Source organism: Capra hircus, chromosome 24 (assembly GCF_001704415.2).
Source record: "Capra hircus breed San Clemente chromosome 24, ASM170441v1, whole genome shotgun sequence".
NCBI classification, from domain to species: domain Eukaryota; kingdom Metazoa; phylum Chordata; class Mammalia; order Artiodactyla; family Bovidae; genus Capra; species Capra hircus.
The window spans coordinates 9,586,562-9,605,535 of NC_030831.1; the positions used below are offsets into that span (position 1 = coordinate 9,586,562).

Sequence of the window (18,974 nt, forward strand, 5' to 3'; positions counted from 1 at the left end):
TTTGTGGGGTGTATGTGTCCCTGTGTGTTTGTTCTGATTTTTTTAACATCAGAAGGGTATTTCTGAGAACCCTGAAGTCACATTTTCCCCTTACTGTTTTGAAGTCATTGATTTACTGCCAGTTTTGCCTGGAAGCCTAGCCCAGGGTTTCATATGAAGTGAAACAGCTGGGTTCAGCAGTGTCTTTGGTCAAGAGAAGACAAATGGACCCAGTACTGGCTAAACAGAAAGCCATGTGTGAACAAATTAGGTAACAGCTAGCTCAAGAACCCAGTGGTAAAGAGCTGACTGAAAACCCAGGGAAGAATTCAGGACTTGAATTGAACAACTACTAACCATTTGCACATAATCAATTTTTAGAGTCGGGGGCTAGGGCAAAGTTTCTCAAACTCAGGAGTATTGACATTCTGGGCTGGAAAATTCTTTGAGGTTAGAGGCAGGGAAGTTGTGTGCATTTTCGGGTGTTGAACAGCCCTCCTGTCCTCTTCTCTCTAGATGCCAGAAGTGCTTCACCCCCAAGTATGACGATCGAGCATTTCTCCAGACTTTGCTGAAGGTGCTGAGGGGCAAAACTGTCCCCAGGAGAGACCACTGTTCCAGATGCACGGGGTGGGGGTGGGGGATGGGTGGAGGGAAAGAGGAAGGGCCCCACGCTGGGCTCCCTTAGTAAGTTTCATCTCCTCTAAAACCGTCTTACATAGGAAAAGCAGGACTATATGTAAGCAGAAGTGGTAGCCGTAAAATGTCTCATTTACAAACACGAGGTTTTAGCGGACTTACGGGGAAACTTCTTCCCTCAGAAGTTGGCTTTGGTATTTTTGAATTTTCATAAATCTCATACCTGTCATACAGACTTGTACAGCTGGATAAACAAACTCAAAGAACACTCTCAGACACATCTTCATTAGCAGCTCTGCAGGCAGAATTCCCGTCACTTTGAGATGTTTTGTATTCAAAGCAATTGCAGAAAGAGTATGTCCAGATCCTACTGCCTGCTTTAAATCTGTGGTTTTGTCTTTATCATTGGCGTGGCCTATTAATGCTAAAGTTTGGTGTCTGTTTCTGTACAAAGCTGCTACCCTCCCAAACTCTGGAGCAAAACTAGTCACAGCAGTGCTCATGGATCAATACAATACACCTCTGGCCTTGATAAGTGGTTCAAGGAATCTGCATCTGAGCTCACGCAGACAAAACCATGCCAAGGAAGAGACATGCTAAGGGAAGAATAACTAAGTCTTCCCTAGATTCAAACGCCTGAGCTCTGCACCAGCCTACTCCTCGGAGACCTGTGCACAGTCAGCTGCTGAACATACAGCAATTAGTTCCTTGATATCCTTGTCCCAGTTATTAAGAGTCCACCAGAGTAACAGATCACGGTCAATACGATTTCAGTCAAGGGACTTTATGTAGTTCTTGGTTTGTTTTATTCCTTGCTGTTTATCCTTCTGTAAGGTGATGCAGTATTTACCTATGTTCTAAGGCTCAGAACTTGAATTTACTTAAGACATAAAATGTCTTGCAGAAATTCTCTTTAAAATGTTGACCAGCTTTCTTCTGAGGTTTCACATGAATTAAGCCCCTCCAAGACGTAGCTCTGACTCTGTGCTGTGGCAAGGTCCTCTGTAGGAGAGTAAGAGCTTCTGTTCTACTCAGAACTCAGCAACCCACTATAGATGTTTAGGCTGTTTCCTTGCCTGCCATAAAATGAAGGTGATAATTCATGTTCAACAGTCGATACGCACTCGACACAAAGTGCTGGGCTCCGAGTTAGGTACTGAAGAATTTAAAAACCGAAAAGAAAAAAAAGAAAAGGTAAGAAAAAAAAGAAAGAGGAAGGAGGAGGAAAGGAAACCTCCTGCTTTGGGGAATCTAGTTGAGAAAGCATCATCTCTGATGTAAGTAGGGTGGCTGGGAGTAGCTGCTGCTGCTGCTGCTGCTAAGTCGCTTCAGTCAGATCTGACTTTTAGCGACCCCAGGCAAGAGTTCTGGAGAGGGGTGCCATTGCCTTCTCTGGCTGGGGGTAGGGTTGAAAGATATTCAAATTAAAAAAAAAAAGATTTTCATTAAGTGCTTTGAAATCACAAGTAAAATCTCATGTAGATTTAAGATCTTTTTATATAACAGGATATAGCAGGAAATCCCTAGAGTTAGAGCAACAGACTCTATGGTTCTTCTCTTCTATTAAAATAAGAAACCGCTCCAGGATTCTCAATTTAGCAGCTGTTTGTATATGTGTCTCATGCCACACCTCATAAAGATTTTTAATGCGCAATAACATAATATATACCTCATGCCTTCTGTGGCTGGATGCATTATTTATAATTAACTAACTTCGTACCATCTTCATGTGTGGAAGGAGTAATAATTGGAGCTATCCATTTTTAGTTCACAGGAAGCAGGACGCTCTTCATTTTTCACAGAACTATTTACTTACCACCCTTTCTTGCCAATGATTTGAAATGGTCAGCTGTAGCTCCTGTTTAGTTTCAACAGACTCACAACTGGGAGACGATGCCAGTTCAAAGTGAATTAACCTGAAAGTTCATCTGGAAATGCTGAAAGGCCTGCTGCACCCCACAGCTTAGGTGCAGACACTCAGGGTAGACCTGAAAGTCATAATGTCTGAACCGGAACGCATTCATCTGTAAAGTGAAAATGATCATATTGATGTTAAATCTGAAAAGAAAAAGCAAAGGCTTGGATGGAAGTTAAAATATTCCCCTGGCAGATGTTAGTGTTTATAATAGTTCTCCATGGTTCACTTTGCCCTGTGTCATGAGGCACTTTGGATTCACAAAATAAAAGAATCCCATCCATACATTTTGTTCTTAGAAACGGTCTGCATATTTACTCACTGTATTTACTAACACGGATTCCTAGTCACTTTCTAAAGCTCCTCTTTGCAGAAACTTATAACAGTCTTTGCATCTGGGCAAAGACTCTTCTTTCCTCCAGCTCTACTTTCTCCTGTAAGGGAGGCTAGAAGCCAGGGGTCATCTTTCTCCATCGTGGGTCATATACGAGGACAGTCCCGATGTTTACAGGAAGTTCTGTTTCTAGAGGTTGGAGGAGGATCCTTGTTTCAGAATGACTCTTAGTGGATGAGATGAGGCTCTACGTGAGCCCAACTGTTGACACTTCAACTCATTTCAAACACAGGTACAGTCATTATGAGAGGGGCTGAGTGACTGACCATGACCTGACAGAGCTTTGAGGAGAGCACAGTAGTCAGCCAGGGAAAATATGACACATAAAACAAATGGTCTGAGGCTGAATATATTTACAGATAAAAACTATAGCGTGGTTAGGGAAAAACCTAGGGTGTATTTACAGAAGAATTTAAGCATCTGAGCTGGGACAAGTATAATGAGAGAACTTCAACAGTCAGAAAAACTTTCAGCCAGTAAATTGGAGTGTCGGGGGCAGAGAACACTATGCAGGAAGGAGCTGGATAAGCACAGTTACAGAAGCAGCAGGCAGAAAGCAAGATTGGCCATTTGGACAGAGGTAGGAGATCCAACCAGTCCATTCTGAAGGAGATCAGCCCTGGGATTTCTTTGGAGGGAATGATGCTGAAGCTGAAACTCCAGTAATTTGGCCACCTCATGCAAAGAGTTGACTCATTGGAAAAGACTCTGATGCTGGGAGGGGTTGGGGGCAGGAGGAGAAGGGGACGACACAGGATGAGATGGCTGGATGGCATCACTGACTCGATGGACGTGAGTGTGAGTGAACTCCGGGAGTTGGTGATGGACAGGGAGGCCTGGGGTGCTGTGATTCATGGGGTGACAAAGAGTCGGACATGACTGAGCGACTGAACTGAACTGAACTGAGGGTTCCCAAGGGGATCAAATAGAAGATTGACTGAGGAAGAGGCCATATTTCACATCCAGGGTAAATTATTTTGAAATGTATTCTGCTAGCAACGGTCTACTCTGGTTTTACCAGGAAGTGATCAGAGCAATTATTTTTTAATAGACATATGTGTCCCTTTCTACCAAAATGGAATGGAGTAGGAGGAAACTGAAGGCATCACCAATCCCCAACGGGGTTGAGTTTGTTTATTTGCGACAACTGGTATTTCACTATATTAGACGGCAGACTCAGGTTGACTCTTTGCCAAGTATAATCTCAGATGTTAGTGAGAGGTTCCATATGTCCAGTACCACAGCTGCTCGACGATTTCCAAAGTCTGGAATTGCACACACGTGTCACAGTAACTGAGCCACACAGTCTTTCCTGCCTGCGGGTCTTTACTGAACTGCAGCTTCCATTTCTCGAATAAGAAAGAGGTTCCTTCCACCTGTTTGTCACATACCTTTCCATATTTACACTGCCAGAGAAATTATTGCAATCAATAAGGCTGATTAGTCTTTTTTGTCTTCCCCTGATCTTTAGCATCTGTGCTCCTAAAGTCAGTCTTGTATTAATACGGTATATTGATTTTGCATTTCTAAATGACAGCCCGGTTGCCGAACATTCCTCTCTTCAGCCCTTGCTCTTTCTGAAGGCTGATCCCAGACTCCCACGGCGTCACCCCGCCCATCCCCACGTCCCCCATCATTTGTAATCCGGCCTAGAACCTCCTCTATCTTTCTCTCACTCCTAGCCCTGTGAGGTCGGCCCTCTCCCCACAACCAAAGGGGTAACAGCAGCGGGACTCGACCGGCAGGGATAAGTCCTCGGACCCTCGCACTCCCAAATCCCTCCCTCCCTCTTCCTCCAGCTCCGCCGCTCCGGGAGCGCGCGCCGCCGCAGAAGCTGGGAACACGCGCACTCGGAAGGCCCTAGGTCTCAGATGCCGGGAGCGGTCGGCCCCGCCCTCGGCCCCGCCCTTATCTCCTTCCAGCCCCGCCCCCGATCCATCTCCGGCGTAGCCTGTGCTCACGCTTCCCCGCCCGAGGCTCCGCCCCGCCCACCACCGGCCTTGCCCTCCCCAGATTCGAGGCCCCGCCCATGCCCCGCCCATGCCCCGCCCCCGGCCGTTCCCGCCCCGCCCCCGGCCCGCGTCGCCGTCTCTCGCCCTCCCCGGGCCGCGCGGCCGGAGCTGGCACTGAGCACCGGCGGCCGCTGCAGCCTCGCGTTCTGGGCACGACAGCGCCCCGCCGGACACGGCGTCCCCGAGAGCGCCCGGCGCGCGCGGATCTGCCTTCCGCGGCCCCGGGCTGCCCGGGGGCGTCCGGCGCTCCCCGAGGGCGGGCGTGTCCGCGCGGCGCCGGGCGGGGCACGGGCGCGGGGCCTCAGCCTGTTGGAGCGCCGGGGGCGCCGGACTCGGGGGCTTCGGGAGCCCTGCAGGGGCCGGGCCGCCCGAGTCCCACGCAGAGCAGTGTTTTCCAACTCTCCGCCTGCGTCTAATCGGGCCCACCACCACCCGGAGACACCCCGTCCAGATCTGCCGAGGTAAGCGGACTTGGCTATTGAGGGGTCTCTTGTCCTCAGACCACTGCCAGGGGTCGGGGATGGGGAGCGGAGGATGGAGCTGGCATGTTCGTAGGAAGCGAATCACAAAATGCAACAGGCGGAGCGGAGCAGGAAACTCCTAGCGTTCATGTTTCCCACAGAGAGGAGACTTGTCCAAGACTGAAACTTGGTGAGGTTCTTCGGAACCCAGACGGGCAGCCGCGAAGCTGCTCCTTGAGTCCGGGTTTGGGTCTGAGCTCCCTCTGGTGGCTTCTTGTAAGGATGGAAAACCAGGCTTTTCGGGAGGGAGACTGGAGCAGAACCGGCGTTCTTCGCTCCCACATATTGTCATGATTTCTCCTTAGACAAAAGTGACTGCGCTTAGTATTATAGTTCCTCTGGCAAAGACACCTTGAGCCCTTGAAAGCGAAACACTCATCGAGAATCATAAAATGTCCTTTCAACTTTGGGTTTTTGTCTCTGAGTCTTCCGTGATCAAAACAAGAATGACAGCGGTACTCAATCTTCTCTTGGCTGTATTTGAGTAAAAACATTTTAAATTACGAAAGCAAGCCACCGTTAAAATAATACTCTTGGGAAAGTTACATCTTGTAGCCGCTTGTCTTCTACCACCATTGTTATCCTAATATGTGCCTTGAAAAGTATGAGAAAAGGAATCATTTAGTGTAACTTCAATTGTGTTAAAAAACAGATCTTATTGTCATTCCGAAATTTCTATCAGGAGATGGTAGAACGTTTAAATCTTCCGTTTATGTCCCAGCATACCTGTAGCCTCAGAGAATTTCTGTTTTGTTTTGTCCCCCAGAACAAAATTTCTGTTTTGTTTTTCCAGTGTCATGAAAAAGGAACGGAAAAGAGACGTCACTGTTGGTGAAAGGGGAGTTTTCTTTCCCAGTTGGTGGTTACTTCATGATTGGAAAAGAAGTACCTAGGTGGTTGCAAAGATTAGATTTTCATAGTTGTACAGATGAAGCTGATAAAAGAAGATGAGAATGTGCTTTCTCAGATGGGTCATAATAGGCTGATGAGTAAGTAAGCCTGAACAAGACAGATTGGAAATGAGGGCAGGAGTCCGGAGTGTTTTAAAACCAAGTAGGACTTTGAACACTTGCTGAGGATGTTTTTCTCCCAAAAATGGAGGAAGAAAAAAAAATTCTCACAGCCAGAAGTGTAAAAAGCTGAGTGGAGTAACAACCCAGTCTGCTCCAAGGATTTCAGTACTTCATCAACTTCTTTGAGAGCACACAGACAAAGGCATCAGACCTGTATGATGATCTTATCACCAATGATGGTATCCTGTGCCAAGAATGACTTCTTAGTTTGGATTTTGGAGTGCTTTTTTTTTTTTTTTTCTTAATTTACAATGTGGGGTTTTTGACTCTCCATGTTAGGTAGATTTCTGTCACAGAAGTAACTTTTGAATTCATAGTATTCTTGACTGTCTCCACTCCTGTTTGCTGTGTGACATGGGAAAATCAGAGGCTTTAACATTCCTTGAAGTTTTGTTGGAAGCAACACTGCATCAGGGAGGCAGATTCATAGTGTAAGTTTTCTCTTTTTGGCAACTGTACTTTGAGCCGAATGTCAGAAGGATTTCACAGCACATACAATTTACAGTCTTTGTTTTATCAAGGCCTTAAATGTATGTTTTATACTCAGCAGATGGGAAGCACATTGAGCACTGCATTTGACATGTATGCTTGAGGAAAGGAGCTCCCCGATGGATCATGGCGTTAATGTTTACAGGACATTGCTTATTTTTAGTATTAGTGATGTTTGCTTTCTCTGCTTTGGAGGAATCTGTGAGCAATTACTCTGACTGGGCAGTTTTCACAGATGACATAGATCCATTTAAGATACAGAGAGTGCAAGATGTCAGACCCAATCAAAAACTGAAGAAGAGTATGCTTCATCCACGTTTGTATTTTGATGCTGGAGAGATCCAAGCAATGAGACAGAAGTCTCGCACAACCCATTTGCACCTTTTTAGAGCAATCAGAAGTGCAGTGACTGCTATGCTGTCAAATCCGACATACTACCTACCTCCACCCAAGCATGCTGATTTTGCTGCCAAGTGGAATGAAATCTATGGTAACAATCTGCCTCCTTTAGCCCTGTACTGTTTGCTGTGCCCGGAAGACAAAGTTGCCTTTGAATTTGCCTTGGAATACATGGACAGGATGGTGGGCTACAAAGACTGGCTGGTGGAGAATGCACCAGGGGATGAGGTTCCAGTTGGCCATTCCCTAACAGGTTTTGCCACTGCCTTTGACTTTTTATATAACTTATTAGATGGTCGTCGGAGACAAAAATATCTAGAAAAAATATGGGTTATTACTGAGGAAATGTATGAGTATTCTAAGGTCCGCTCTTGGGGCAAACAACTGCTTCACAACCACCAAGCTACTAACATGATAGCACTGCTGACCGGGGCTTTGGTGACTGGGGTAGATAAAGGGACTAAGGTAAATCTATGGAAACAGGTTGTAGTAGATGTGATGGAAAAGACGATGTTTCTGTTGAATCACATTGTCGATGGCTCTTTGGATGAAGGTGTGGCCTATGGAAGCTACACAGCTAAATCAGTCACACAGTATGTTTTTCTGGCCCAGCGCCACTTTAATATCAACAACTTGGATAACAACTGGTTAAAAATGCACTTTTGGTTTTATTATGCCACCCTTTTGCCAGGCTTCCAAAGGACCGTGGGGATAGCAGATTCCAATTATAACTGGTTTTATGGTCCTGAGAGCCAGTTAGTTTTTTTGGATAAGTTTGTCTTAAAGAATGGAGCTGGAAATTGGCTAGCTCAGCAAATCAGAAGGCACCGACCTAAAGATGGACCCATGGTCCCCTCCACTGCCCAGAGGTGGAGTACCCTTCACACTGAATACATCTGGTATGACCCCCAGCTCACCCCACAGCCTCCTGCAGAATATGGCACTGCAAAAATGCACCTGTTCCCTAACTGGGGTGTGGTCACTTATGGGGCCGGGTTGCCAAATACACAGACCAATACTTTTGTATCTTTTAAGTCTGGGAAGCTAGGAGGGCGTGCTGTGTATGACATAGTTCACTTCCAGCCATACTCCTGGATTGATGGGTGGAGGAGCTTCAACCCTGGACATGAACATCCGGATCAGAACTCATTTACCTTTGCCCCCAACGGGCAGGTGTTTGTTTCCGAAGCTCTCTATGGACCTAAGTTGAGCCACCTGAACAACGTACTGGTGTTTGCACCGTCACCCACGAGCCAGTGTAATAAGCCCTGGGAAGGTCAGCTGGGAGAATGTGCACAGTGGCTCAAGTGGACTGGCGAGGAGGTTGGTGATGCGGCCGGGGAAATCATTACTGCCTCTCAGCACGGGGACATGATATTTGTGAGTGGGGAAGCCGTGTCAGCTTACTCTTCAGCAATGAAGCTGAAAAGCGTGTATCGGGCTTTGCTTCTCTTAAACTCTCAGACTCTGCTAGTTGTCGATCATGTCGAGAAGCAAGAAGATTCCCCAATAAAATCTGTCAGTGCCTTCTTCCATAATCTAGATATTGATTTTAAGTACATCCCATATAGGTTCACAAACAAGTATAATGGCGCCTTGATGGACGTGTGGGATGCTCACTACAAGATGTTTTGGTTTGATCATCGTGGCAGTAGCCCCCTTGCTAGCATACAGGAAGCAGAGCAAGCCGCTGAATTTAAGAAACGGTGGACTCAGTTTGTCAATGTTACGTTTCAGATGGAATCTGCAATCACAAGAATCGCATACGTCTTCTATGGGCCATATGTCAATGTTTCCAGCTGCAGATTTATTGATAATACCAATTCTGGACTTCAGCTTTCTCTCAATGTCAATAACACCGACCATGTTGTTTCGATCGTAACTGACTACCAGAACTTGAAGACAAGGTTTGACTACCTGGGATTTGGCGGCTTTGCCACTGTGGCTGATCAGGCCCAAGTAACCCGCTTCGGTTTGGGCACTGAGGCAATAGTCAAGCCCATAAAACGTGATAGAGTTATTTTTCCTTTTGGATTTAAATTTAATGTAGCAGTTGGGTTGATTTTGTGCATCGGCCTGGTGATCTTAACTTTTCAGTGGCGGTTTTACCTTTCTTTTAGAAAGCTTATGTGGTGGATCCTCATCCTTGTTATTGCCTTGTGGTCCGTTGAGCTGCTGGACGTGTGGAGTGCTTGCACGCAGCCCATCTGTGCCAAGTGGGCGAGGCCGGAGACTGAGGCGAGCGGGCAGGCACTGGCCCCGGGTGGCCAGCGCACAGACCTGCCGGACGTCGTCATTACCTCACTTCCTGGTTCCGGAGCCGAGATTCTCAAACAACTGTTCTTCAACAGTAGTGACTTCCTCTACATCCGGGTCCCCACAGCCTACATTGATATCCCAGAAACGGAATTGGAAATTGACTCCTTTGTGGACGCCTGTGAATGGAGGGCGTCCGACGTCCACAGCGTGCGTTTCCGTTTACTCCGAGGCTGGTTGCAGTCCTTGGTCCGAGACACAAAACTCCATTTGCAGAACATCCATCTGCATGAACCCGGTAGGGGGAAACTGGCCCAGTATTTTACCATGAATAAAGACAAGAAAAGGAAGTTGAAAAGGAGAGAGTCTCTGGCAGAACAAAGAAGCAGAATGAAAGGCGCCTTTGACAGAGACGCTGAATACGTCCGGGCTCTGCGAAGACACCTGGTCCACTACCCCAGCGCGCGGCCGGTGCTCAGCCTGGGCAGCGGAAGCTGGACTTTAAAGCTGCATTTCTTTCATGAGGTGTTGGGAGCCTCCATGAAGGCCTTGTACGTGGTGAGGGACCCTCGGGCGTGGGTTTATTCCATGCTGTACAGTAGTAAACCTAGCCTTTACTCTTTGAAGAATGTACAAGAGCACTTAGCTAAGCTGTTTAAAACGGAGGGAGGTGCAGGCCATTGTACCTTGAACTCAGGCTATGCTGTGGAGTATGAATTGCTGCGGAAGGAACTGTTGGCATCCAGACCTCACCCAGTCTCGCTGCTGGCCCATGCGTGGCTGGCAAACACGGCCGCTGCCCTGAGGATAAATGCAGACCTGCTGCCCACCAGCTACCAATTGATCAAGTTTGAAGATCTTGTGCTTTTCCCTCAGAATACCACGGAAAGGATTTTTGCCTTCCTTGGAATTCCTTTATCTCCTGCTACTTTAAACCAAATATTGTTTGCCACCTCCACGAACCTTTTCTATCTTCCCTACGAAGGGGAGATATCACCCGCTAATACTAACGTTTGGAAACGAAACTTGCCGAAGGATGAAGTTAAACTGATTGAGAACATCTGCTGGACGCTGATGGATCGTCTAGGATACCCAAAGTTTATGGACTGAATGCTGCAGGTCAGCAGAGATTTGCACTAATACTTTCCAACCCAATTTGTGGATATGAATTAGAAGTTTGTTTATTCTTGTACTGTGTGTGTTTCTGTGTGTGTTTGTGATCAATTCGTTACATGTAGAGAGAGATTATTTTAAAAATAAGCACCGTATTTGGCCTAGCAGGATTTATTTTTATGTCACCACTTTCCTTGTCTTTGTCTCTGAATTTTTTTCTGCTAAGATGTTTCTGCCACAGAGGTGTATGATGAAGTTATATTACCATGGTCAGGGGAGATAGGAGGATTATAAAGGTTTTTGTCTAACTCTCCACTTCATCTGTAACTCAGCTGATCTAGCCCAGAACCTCATGCACTGCTGAAAGCCTGGCAGTTGATGTTTTACCCAAGCGCCTCTTGCTTTCAAGATGAAATACAAAAGTTTCTTAGTTTTTTAGAAGGTGTCCCAACACATTTATCTTGCACGCCACACATACACACAAATCCTTTTACTGTGTAGAATGTTCACAGATATCACTGGGGAAATGGTGAAAGCTCCTATCGAAATTATCGGATCCCTTCTGGAAAATACAGATGGAAATACAGAATGGATTTTTTTACAGTGACCTGAAAATCCTCCTTAAAGTTTTTTACTTAGAAGTCATAAGGCATCAGTCTTGGAACAGTGGATGCCAAGGGCTGGTAGGGTATTTTAGGCCCTCTTGTCTCTTTAAAACCCTCTCATTCTTGCTTCCTTGAAACTGCAGCTGTTTACCATTACCTCTCCCACCCTGTCCTTTCTGCCACTGTCACGCAAGTCAGTAGTTACTAATGGCTAAACTCTGATATTTGTGGGGATTTCCCCCCCCCTGTCCTGATGATTAATTTTGTGTCAAAGCCCGAGACCACCTTAGAATCAGATTTATCCTTGTGGAATTATCATTGTATGAGTCAAAGCAGTGCTGCTGCTGCCAGTGTTTTTTTAGAGTGGAAACAGAATTGGAAAACTGCCTGACTTATCCTGCATCCCTTTGAATGAGTCTCCAGACTGCCGGTGTCTGCAGAAGTTGAAGGCTAATGGCAGATGATGTCAGAGGCATCTGTTTCCTTTACCATCTGCATCTTATTATAAATGTCGTCGTCATAACACATGGTTCATTTTATTTTGGTAGACGCTAAAATCAAAATGCGATGCCATTAGAAACCAGTGGAGCAATTACAATGAACTGGATGAAAACCATGAGGCAGTGTGGGGACTTGATGCAAATCTCTGTCTCGACTGCAGTCTTCTTCCTGATGTTTTAAACTGTAGTTTCACACCACCCCCCTTACCCTCCAGGCTCTAACACTTGGAATTCTGTCATTCTGACCTAGATAAAAGTGGCTCTTTCTCAGCAGTTTGTTGTTATGTCAAAATGTGCCTCCAGGGTGATCAAACTGTGGGTATGTTACATTCCAGCTGAAGCTAACCAGGCTGTCATTTTTCTTCCATTACAGTAGGAAAACAGCTCTCTCCTACTCCCCCACCTCTACTTCCTGGTGTAGCTCTCCCTGCCCTCTCTCTACAACGTCAAAATGAATGAAAGTCCTGTTGTATTAATACAGGTTGAGAGGGCAACCAAAGACTCAGATCCACACTATTATTCTCAAGGAAGATTATTCTTCCTATCTCAGGGTTATCGTGATTCATGTAACATTTCTACATGGATGATAACACCATTTCCATTACTGGTCAGAGTCTCAGTGTCTGCTTTCAATTTCCAGGATGTGTGATCTTATGTCAAATAAAAAAGGTTTGGGGTTGAAAATAATACGAGGTTCGATCAAGGTAAGAATTACCAATGTGTGCAGATAGCGGCAGAGAACACAGATTCTGGACCACTGCCTTTCCTTTAACTTTGCACAGAAGCATGCTCACAGGCAGAAGAGAGCCAGGTTGAGTATGTGCAGGGGTTGGGGGAGAGATGTGGAAAATGAAAAAGAGCAGTTCTGTGAATGAATATGGAAACAAGATGAGAATACATTATTAATAGATAAGGAAAGGGACGCACTTAAGGTGATCTTCACAGGGTATCTTTCACCATGTAGCGAGGTCAGGGTGAATTTCCCTGTCTACTTCTGACCCAAGGGAAAGTTTGCTGGAGGAGAAGACTTATGTTCACAGGTTCTGTTTCTGAGGAATGTTACACGTAGGTGAAGGCTGGCCCAGCCATTGCATATGCAAGGACTTGTTCATGCTTGGGACCCACTTATGCCTTAACATCCCAATTATGATCTCAGAACACCTAGGTCATGTACTTCCAGAGTGTTATCCTAGGAAAAATGTGAGCTTACTTTTACTGCATTTTTACTCTGGTCATCACAAAAATAATTAAAGCAACCCTGATGACTTTGTGACATTTTCAAAGGAAACACAAAAAGTTCTTTCCATAAAAACAATTCTTTCCTTCATTAATTTCCCCAAGCTTGGGCCCAATTGGAATAAAAGCATTTATTAAAATAATACTGTTTACATATTGAAACTCTGAAAGAATGGATTAGTTTTGCTGACATAAAAAGTAACAAGTGTGGTGGTAATGTTGATCTAGTTTTCAAAAGTTAGAAATGGTGCAGATTACTCACTTCAGATGAGAGAGGCCATATCCATAGCTGAATTTACTTAATGACAATTCCAGAAAAGAAGGAAATGGGAGAACCTGCTCAGTAGAAAGAAGAGAAGTCTATGATTACATTTAATCTATAGAAACCCAGAAAGGCATGAATTTTAGGTAGATACACTTTAATACTTACATACTGAGCCTAGAACCTGAGTATTAGATGTTTGATTAACTGGCTTTTTGGACAAACAGAATAATTAGTACTATAAATGCCTGGCAGGAATGGGGTAATTATTTATGTCTAATTCCCAGGCATGGTATAGGATCTGTTATAAATACATTCATATTTGAAGAGACTCTCTCCACACACTAGTTATGTTTCATTTTTTTTTCTTTTTGTAGAAACACAACCCCTTTTGTCTGCCATTGATTTTTGAGTCACATCATTTATCAGCAGAGTTTTTGGTGATTTGGTTTAGGATCATCATGGATGCTGTGTGAATTAAGCACTCAGTCATGTGTGACTGTGACCCTGTGAACTAAAGCTCACCAGGCTCCTCTGTTGAAATTTTCCAGACAAGGATACTAAAGTGGGTTGCCATTTCCTTCTCCTGGGTATCTTCCCTACCCAGGGATCAAACCCAGGTCTCCTGCATTGCAGGCAGATGCTTTACCATCTGAGCTACTATATAAAGTCTATCTCATTCAGTCATCTATAAGTAAACATGGACAATGGTTTTAAAATCTGACATAACTCTGATCACAATTAGAAAAATGTTGCTAATTTAGTGAAAAGTTTAAGTAGAAGATAGTATGTTACAACACCACTTACGGAGGTAAGGGAGCCTAATATTCTAAGACACATCTAGGAATTTAACATACATATGTGGGCTATCTACTGCTTGTTTAAATATAGACCAAAGTATGTCTAACAATAGCTGCTAAGGCAATGTTTTCCATACTTGACTAGTATCATTATTTCCCTTCATGTTGGCAGAAAAATTCAAAAAGCGTTTTAAGAACTGGACTGGGTTTTTGTTTTTTATTTTTTATATTGCACAAAGAATGGAAGGAACTTAAAACAGATTCTCACATTCTCTAGCTAACTTGTGAATGCTTGAGCTGTTATTTATATGAGCTTATGTTGTGTTTAGTCCAAGTAACATGTTTAGTTCCATTTCCAAAGATAGGTTTGGAGAAGGCGTCCAAACCTTAGCCGGGTGTCTTGTTTTTGTTCTTCATTTTCATTTTTCTTTCACATCTATCCAGTTACGCAGCAAAGAAAACCTATACTGGAGACCATAGCCCAGTTTATTCGAACTATATGTATAACATGACTCCTCTGTTAATAAAAAGCTAAAAGCAACTCGGCTATGGTTGGGATAATTTGTAACAGCCCTCTTCTTTAGGTCTCTGGGTACCTGTGCTAGGATTTTGTCTGGAACTGAGAAGGCAGAGTTGGGAAATGCAGTCCCGTATTTCAGCTACTAAACTTGCACCCTTCAGTGATGGACAAGCCATGACTCCACTCTTGTAAGTTAATTTTAAGTCCTGCCTTCAGTCCATTTCACTCTTCTCTGTACTTTGTCCTAACTTAGTAAGTAGCAAGAACATCCGGGTACTGTATACCTGGGCTCCACAATTGCCCCTCCCATCATTGGTGGAATCTCCATTCGAGCAGGAGATCTGTGAAAGGAAGGTTGGTGCAGGTCCCTTGAGTCATTCCAATAGGTAGGTCGTGCAGAGGATTGGCATAGTGGAGACTTTTGTTTTTAAAGAGAGAAGGATCCATCATAAATTAGTCTCTTAGTATGTGCTGCACAGAACCTTAAAGTTTTCATGTTCATCATTACAATCTTCACAACAACTCACTGGTGTTGATTTGACAGATAAATCTGAAGCCTGTATTCTCTTTGCAGGAAATCTGTTTTTGTGAAGGCGTTTGGAGCAGGCTTACAATTCAGTTAGCAATTCACAGTAGTTTTGGGGTATCTACCTCCAAGGTATTGATTTGCATGAGGGAAGAAGACAAAAATGAGTTGACTCTGTGCCTGCCCTGTGAAGAATTGGTGTTCTCTCCAGAGACTTCAGAGTTAGTAGGAATTCATCAAGAGGAGAGGAGAGGAAGGGCATGCCGGTAGCGATTACCACCGAGGAGAGGCACTGCAAAGTGTCAGCTGCTCTGCCTTAGAAATGGTGGTTATGAGAAAAAGGAGTAGTTTATGGAGCCTCGGTACATTTGGAGTGAGATCACCATCCATGCTTTTCCTAGTTAGATTTGATTCTATCGTCACAGGACGTCCCATCAGTAAGTAGTGAGAGGCACAAGCAGAACAAAACTGCTGACACTCACTCCCTCCCAATTCTCCCAAATTAATTGCCCCAACACATTTCTCACAAAGAAATGTGGTCCATAACTGAACAGCAAGGGATGCTCTGAAGAGAAGGCTGTGTGAGTGTGGTCGGACTGGGGTGCGTGCAGATTGCTGCTGGTAATAGCAGTAATGGATAACTCAGGGTATCTCATCCGGGCTCCAGCTGGCCAGTAGCATCTCCTTTTCCTTCCCCTGCCCTCTCGGTGCCTCCAGATTCACATTACCAGGCGGAGCTGACCCATCCTGAGAAGGCAGCTGTGAACAAAACCTATGGAGCTGACAGTCAATCAAATATATTTTAAAGTAATTCATTTGGGGGGGAGGGGAAACCAAAAAACTGTTCTTATCCCTACTATGGAAATAGTAGAACGAAGGGAAGGAGGGAAGGAAGAAATGAAAAATGGAAGGAAGGAACTCTGAATCTAACTCTGAACACAAAGTAAGGTGCATAAGGAGAACTGTTCCTTTAACAAGTTCATTATTGTATGCACAATTTAAGAATCTCTTTGAAATCTTATTATAGCTAAAATTTCAGAAAAAAGGATAGATTGTAATCTGAGCAAATCTTTTCTGTAGTACATTGCAGTTGCTCTTTCTATCTTATTTCTTTAAATTATTTCTGTATTGCTGAGACTCTTGAGATGAAATGAATTTTTCCTTTCAAGGGTATTAACACTGGTGTTGAATTTCATCTAAGTGTCAGGTTTTACAGCTTCCTAGATAGTGTGGTGTTTTCCTATAAACTGTCTCCCTTGCTGTTTCCAAGTGAGGGGTATATACCATGATCCCAGTGATTTAAGGAAGCAGACATTCATACACATGGGACATCCATGGTGTTCTTCATTCTTTTGGAAGTTAATTCAGCTCCCATCACCACCACTTTTCTCACTTCATGAGTAAATGAACAACACAGAAATCTCTAATCCCTGCATTAAAATCTGACATCCCTCTATGGTCAATGCATAAGGCACTTCTTACCTATTCATTGCATAATGGAAATAATGCTCCCAAACTTTGTTCTACTACAATGAAAGATAACTGTCCAACTTTATTAGTGTTTATTTGTTGTTCTAAGTATTCATTGATTCCTTTGCCTTGTTCCAAAAGATTAATTTTGTTTTATATATTTGTTTAAAGTTTCTGGGATTTTAAAATAAGGCTTTTAAAACTATGTTGGGCCATTTTAACTTGATGCCTTAATGCCATATTCCACAAAACTTTGAAGGGAGATTTACAAGAACACAATACAACCAAGAAGTGATGAAATTGCTTCCATAAAACACCCATGAAAAGACAACTACATATAAAGAGTGCAGTTAATAAAAGTTAACCCTACATAGTGAAAGAGGTGGGTTCTGCTCTTCATTTTTACTCCAGGCATTAACCTGGGTGTCCTGGCATTCAGTGTTAACTCGAGCACATCACACTCACAGTGGGCTTATGTGCACCAAGAAACTCGTGCTATTTTTCTTTAGATTGACCAAAATAAACTGAAATGTACATGCATTCAGTTGTACTTTATCTTTTACTCAAAATTAACTATAAATTTTGAGTTTATAGTTACTGAACAAAAACCGCATTACTACAAGGTACTTGCTTTTATGCTCAGTCAGTCACTCAGTCGTGTCTGACTTTTTGCAACCCCACGGACTGTCACCTGTCAGGCTCCTCTGTCCATGGGATTCTCCAGGCAATACTGATATGGGTTACCATTTCCTTCTCCAGGACTTTCTTGTGCACCCACGTGAAAATCTAGCAGGATTCCATTATCATATGAGGTGTAAGGTTTTCTGTGTATAATCAACATATTGTACTCATGGGTTTTTCACAAGCTATGTTTATGCCTTTCTCCCATTTCCTTGGTTAATTTGAAGAGGGGGATTTCTATTAAGAATGTTATATTAACAACACTTTGTATATTATATGAACTTTGAAATTTGATAAAATTTGAATACAAATCCCTAGGTCAATAAATAATGACCAGCTGTGAGGTGTTGGGCAGTTTTCTTAATTTGAAATCATCATTTCCCCATCTGTAAAACTCCCCCAGAGTTGATGCAAGGATTAAATAAAGTCACATGTGAAAATTCATAGAATGATACTTGTTTCCTCTTTGCAATCACCTCCAATTCATTTTCTGTCAAACACATATGTAACAGAATACACCGTTCTCCCAAGAAGAAAATATTAAAATGTCCCCAGAGAATTTGAGCCTACATAGTTGGCATATAGACCAGATAGACACCTATTTTACTATTTCATATATCAACTGAGTTGTAAAAACATGTAAAATCACAATTATGCAATTAATATACTAATTTGGAAATAATTTGGAGCATTTTTCATGCTCACATTTTAAGAAAAAAATCATTCAAATTTTCACGTACTGCACTTACTTCAGTGCTTTATTTCTAGAGTCATGGTTTGAGTTATTCCAAAGAATGTTGTATTTCCTCCTGAATTTTATTAAGATAGAGACTCTTTTAAGTTTATGTTTAGCCACCCAGGTGTATCTGATTCTTTGGAACCCCATGGACTGTAGCCCACCAGGCTCCTCTGTCCATGGGATTTTTCAGGCAAGAATACTGGAGGAGGTTGCCGTTTCCTCCTCCATGGAATCTTCCCAACCCAGAGACTGAATCTGCGTCTCTTGTGTCTCCTGCATTGCATCAGAATTATTTACCCGCTAAGCAATCAGAGAAGCCTATTGAATTTAAGTATGGTGCTATTACTTGAAGTTTTATATCATGTTACAATAGCTATTTGTATAATATTAATCATAATTTTATGTTCATACCTTCATTCAGTAGATACATTATTATGATCTTCTGTATTTTCCCTATTTTAATATTTCCATTTATTTTTTATGAAATATGCATAAAAGCTGGGAGTGTTGAAGACTATGTGTGAACATGACATTTACTCCACTGGCTATGATGGAATAAGTGAGGACCAACCTTGTGGCTCAGTGGTAGAGAATCTGCCTGCTAATGCAGGAGATGCAGGTTCAGTCCCTGGGTGAGGACAATCCCTTGGAGAAGGAAATGGCAATCCACTCCAACATTCTTGCCTGGAAAATCCCATGGACTGAGGAGCCTGGTTGGTCACAGCCCACAGGGTTGCAAAAGAGTCAGACAGGACAGCAGCTGAACAACAGCAATCTGAGGTAGCATATCCAAGTTACACATGTCATGATTATATGCCTCGACACTATGTAACAGATGATTTTGT

At 43.6% G+C, this 18,974-nt stretch overlaps 1 protein-coding gene across 1 annotated transcript; it reads left to right on the forward strand.

Annotated features, from left to right (window-relative positions):
• DSEL (dermatan sulfate epimerase-like) lies at positions 5,200 to 16,645 on the forward strand. Its single transcript, XM_018039703.1, has 2 exons — positions 5,200 to 5,400; positions 6,254 to 16,645. The coding sequence occupies exon 2, from the start codon at positions 7,149 to 7,151 to the stop codon at positions 10,785 to 10,787; it is 3,639 nt and encodes a 1,212-aa protein (XP_017895192.1). The 5' UTR covers positions 5,200 to 5,400; positions 6,254 to 7,148; the 3' UTR covers positions 10,788 to 16,645.

Excerpts from the sequence above, each read along its gene's own strand:
- DSEL (XM_018039703.1), top strand. The coding sequence starts at position 7,149 with ATGGCGTTAATGTTTACAGGACATTGCTTATTTTTAGTATTAGTGATG.